Below are 4,327 nucleotides of genomic sequence, written 5' to 3'. Positions count from 1 at the left end.
TGTTGTGTGGTCCTGAAGTAGCCACGGTTTTTGTGCAACAGATATGCTGGGACAGTTTGCTTGTCAATGTTCATTATCACCTATGTGTATGAGCATTTCTATCAGTAACAAACCACGTGAACAGGTTCATTCTTGGAAACTTTCCCCCCATGCCCCCAACCAACTCCAAAACCCAAAATAAAAAAAAATGATATGCAATTCTTATTAAAGAGATAAATTTGTCTGTCATTCTCGTGCCTTGATATAAATGCCTATTTGCCCACCAACTGTACAGTTTATTGGCGGTTGCAAAGTATGAAAAGGGACTTTCCCGCGGTGAGTCTGCGCGTGTTACTTGCTTCCTAGTGTGATGGAGGAGGTTTTAATAATTCTGAATTTTGGATGCCAATCAACTATCGTTAAACGATTGGCAGTTTAACCAAAGAAAAAAGCACCTTGGGGCTAGATAGTCCTTAAGGCGACGCACTGGAAAGAGTCAAACGAACTCTTGTTATTATTCTTGCACTTTGATTTCTAAGTTCTTTGATAGAAGATACGAAGATCAATTTTTTGTCACTGTTTGTCTACTCTTTGCTTAGAATATGGAAAATTTGATGGCCCGAGAGCAAGTAACTAAAGTATGGAGCATCATTACTCATAAGTTCCATCAGCAGGTTCGGTTATGACAGGGTTGACCTACACTCGCGCCGGAGATATTGTTGGTAAGACATTCTAGTTATTATAGAAAATAGGATTCCGAGTTTATCTTTCTGAATGGTTTGTTGCGGAACTCCCAAAGCTGCTGTTAATAAGAAAGGTGATAGGGACAACCACGTTCCTAGTGTAAACAAACATTAGCAGCTGCAGATGAAAGTTACCTTCCCATTATTGGGGAAACATATGCATATGAATTATGGAATTTTATTGATGTGTTCGGAAAATGTTCAATAGAGAGCGAAAAAACCAACTGACGTCCGAAACATATCAATTTTCCGCATCCTGAACATCTATCCAGTTAATGAGTAGGAGTAGAGGGGGACGGACGAAAGTGCTTTATTTTGGAGTTTTGGTAAAATGGAATTTAATCGAATACAAATTGTCTATTTTCTTGAAGCAATAACAATTCGAATGGCCCAATTGATTGATGGGTCCTGGAAAATACTAGCTTACACTTAATTTACAGTGATAGTGTAGTCGGTTAAAATAGACGTGAATTTTCAGTGTGAGCTGGTACTAACAGCTGAAACTGTTGAAACCATTGAATCCACTCCGCAAACATTGCGGCCTCTACAGATTTTGTAGTATCCGTTTTCACCCCATTTCTCTCCCCATGAGTTCTTGATGATCCAGTATGGTTTCTCTTTCATTCTAATGGGAGAAAAGCCAGTACCATAACCAACTAATAAGACACCATGATCCAACTTCTTAGAGCATATATATGGGCAGGAAACTCCGCCAACGTATGTCTGCATGAACACTGCATTGATCGCCACTGCAAGCCAAGCAACAAAAATGCTTTCAGAAGTTTACATCAGTGAAAAATTGAAAACCATTAGCATAAGAAGAGTAGTACATAATTCAAAATCCCAAAATGTAGTTTCAAGCTACATAACTGGATCTTTCACAAATAATATTTGTTGTTTATTAAAAAACAAATATTTATATTATATATATTAATAGTTAAAAGATTTTGTTACGGTACCAGTGAATTTAAATAGCAAGTTAATTATCATTTTAACACATTACTAATTAAAACTTATCAAAATAGTTACTTGTAATTACCTAATAAGTGACTTAATTGTGTAAATACCTTTTACATTCCAGTGCATAAATATGACAATCCAAGTATATACTTTGACAATATCAAGTAAGGACAAAGAAGAAGCATAATGATAGGCAAATTGAAAAGTGTTTTGAGAGAATATTTACCAGCGAGAGGACCATTCTTGACAAGATTAGCAGCGATTTGTTCTTCGTCAAGGGAGACAACGCTAAAGTTAGCAACTTTAGCAGCAACCTTGGTGTTGTCAAATTTGCAGGTTCCACGATCGGTGCCAGTGTATGGATAATCTTCTTCTCGCATAAGTCCACCAGCTTTCAGAGTGTATTCAAAGGCACTATTCATTAGGCCACCATTGCACCCTGCGTCACATGAATCTTTTTCTTCTGGATCACACTGCAGATAAATGCAAGGCCAAATTATACATTTTTCAGGGAGATGGGGAACACTGAAATTTGGAAGTATAAAATTCATCTGAGACGAGTGAGGTAAATAAGGCGAGTCAGTGGTCTTATTAACTCTGTATTCAATCCCATTTCTGATTATAAAATGGCAGACACCGTAAATAGCAATAAGTTCAAGCCTAAACCTTATTTTGAGTTTGAACAGCTTTTTCCAAGTTGGAAATTATACAAATGATTATATAATGGCAATCAAACAATGGAAAATTTAAGAAGAGTTTTACAAACCTATCTCAATAACTCAACGCCTTTCTATTTATCCTTGTACATCTCCCACCACGTTGCATACACGAGCTTAAACTTGAAACTTCAAGTAATGTTAAAAGTATATTCAGATGCAGACAATTTTTGGATGCGATTTCCTCATCATCCAAACAATTTTGTCCGTGGTTATCCTCAGAGTATCAATTAGTTGAATTTCATAACCAGCCATAAACTAATAATAAAACAACTTTTCCTCCGCTCCCTTAAGATGGGTCCCCAGTCCCCACCCCTGGCCATCCACCAAACAAAGAAGAGGAGATTACTCTTATAAATTAGTGTCTGTTTTTTACATCAACAACAATATTCAAAATTTTGAAAAACAGTTTTTGAAGTTTTTCAAATTTTTGAAAAATTGTAAAATTATCTTCAAGTGAAAATAAAAAATTTGATGGCCAAACATTGATTTAGAAGAAAAGTTAAATTTTACGGAAAAAAAAAAGAAATTTCATGGCCAAACGGGTTCTTAAACTTTAAAGTGAGACGGAATCAGAGAAAGCACTTTAATTTATGCGGTTAGTGTCCTTCACGCTATCAATTTTCTTTAACTAGAAAAAGATGACAGCTATGGACCAAATCCTGTGACACAGGTCGCCTATAATTATAATTTACCACACAACGTCCCAGAAAAAAAAGAAAAACAGTAACTCTATTGACAATATATTCATGATTTTAAGCTAAGATAAAGAGGAAGAACGTCAAACCTCGTGATCACAGTCCACAAGTTGTTGCTCGCTGAGGCTTACAAGCTTCCCTGTAGAAAGATAGTTGGCACCTTCTAACGCACCAGTGGTACTAAATGACCAGCACGAGCCACATGAACCCTAGTTTTTCAATCGATACAAATAGAAATTATGTAATTATTCATTAATGACGAACACTTCGCCTATCCAAAAAAAGATAAACTTTACACAAACATTGATATATACTAGTACCTGATTCTTTACTGACGTGACGGCACCGTGATCTCTCCAATCGAAACCTGAAGGGAGATCCTCAGTAGGAAGAATAGGAGCTTTATTGGCATCAGAAGGAAGCCGGAGCCGACGGTTAACTCCTAGAAAATTCCGGCGGAACTCGGCCGGAGTCAAATCGGAAAACTGAGTCACACCGTGAACGGCGGAGGGATCAAGCTTCTGGTGGCGCATTGCACGGCGCAAGTTAGCCTTGAACACCGAGAATCTGTAATGATGCTCCTCATCGGACGCGTAGGTTTTGCCGAACCTCCTCTTAAAAATCGTGAAGTGATGATCGGCGTTTAACAAGTGATCGTCGTCGTCGCCTACGACTTGACGGATCAAAATATCGTCATCTTCACCGCCGTTAATGTTGCCGTTAACGGACAACAATAACGACGTCGTTAAGAAAAGAGAAAATAGGAAAATTAAAGAGAAACGAAGAGCCATAGTTGGTTTTAGAGTATGCTTCTTCTGTGATTTTATTTGCTATATATATACATACAGAAGAACATGTATCTATCCATCAGTCTCCGAAAAGCAGAAGGTTGCTTGAAAAAGGAGGTGACCGATATCCAATAAAAGTACGCCACGTGGCGGATAGTCGCTCGATCAAGGAATGGTAGTTGCTTCTCGGCTTGGTTTTGGGCAGTTTTTTAGTTTTAGAGTCGTTTTTGAAAAACAAAACCGAAAAGCAAACTATCCTTTAAAGTTGTTGGCTTTAACAAACAAAGGTGTTTACGAAAGCAAAGATCTAATTAAATAAAGAACAAAGATTATTTGACATTGATTTAATGATTTTTAATTAAAATACTGTTGAAATTAACAACAATAATAAACCTAGCAACTAAAGCCTACACGTCTATAGATTAACAGATGTCAGTAGGAGA

General features: G+C 37.2%; 1 protein-coding gene across 1 annotated transcript; it reads right to left on the bottom strand.

Moving 5' to 3' along the window:
* Positions 1-1,015: 1,015 nt before the first annotated feature.
* LOC107795478 (cysteine protease RD19A-like) lies at positions 1,016-3,925 on the bottom strand. Its single transcript, XM_016618124.2, has 4 exons — positions 3,417-3,925; positions 3,186-3,305; positions 1,909-2,155; positions 1,016-1,471 (listed from the first exon to the last, which is right to left on the bottom strand). Exons 1-4 carry the CDS (start codon positions 3,885-3,887, stop codon positions 1,197-1,199), a joined length of 1,113 nt encoding a protein of 370 aa, XP_016473610.2. The 5' UTR covers positions 3,888-3,925; the 3' UTR covers positions 1,016-1,196.
* Positions 3,926-4,327: the final 402 nt, after the last annotated feature.

Source organism: Nicotiana tabacum, chromosome 7 (assembly GCF_000715075.1).
Source record: "Nicotiana tabacum cultivar K326 chromosome 7, ASM71507v2, whole genome shotgun sequence".
Lineage (NCBI taxonomy): Eukaryota > Viridiplantae > Streptophyta > Magnoliopsida > Solanales > Solanaceae > Nicotiana > Nicotiana tabacum.
This window is presented reverse-complemented; position numbering and strand designations above follow the sequence as displayed.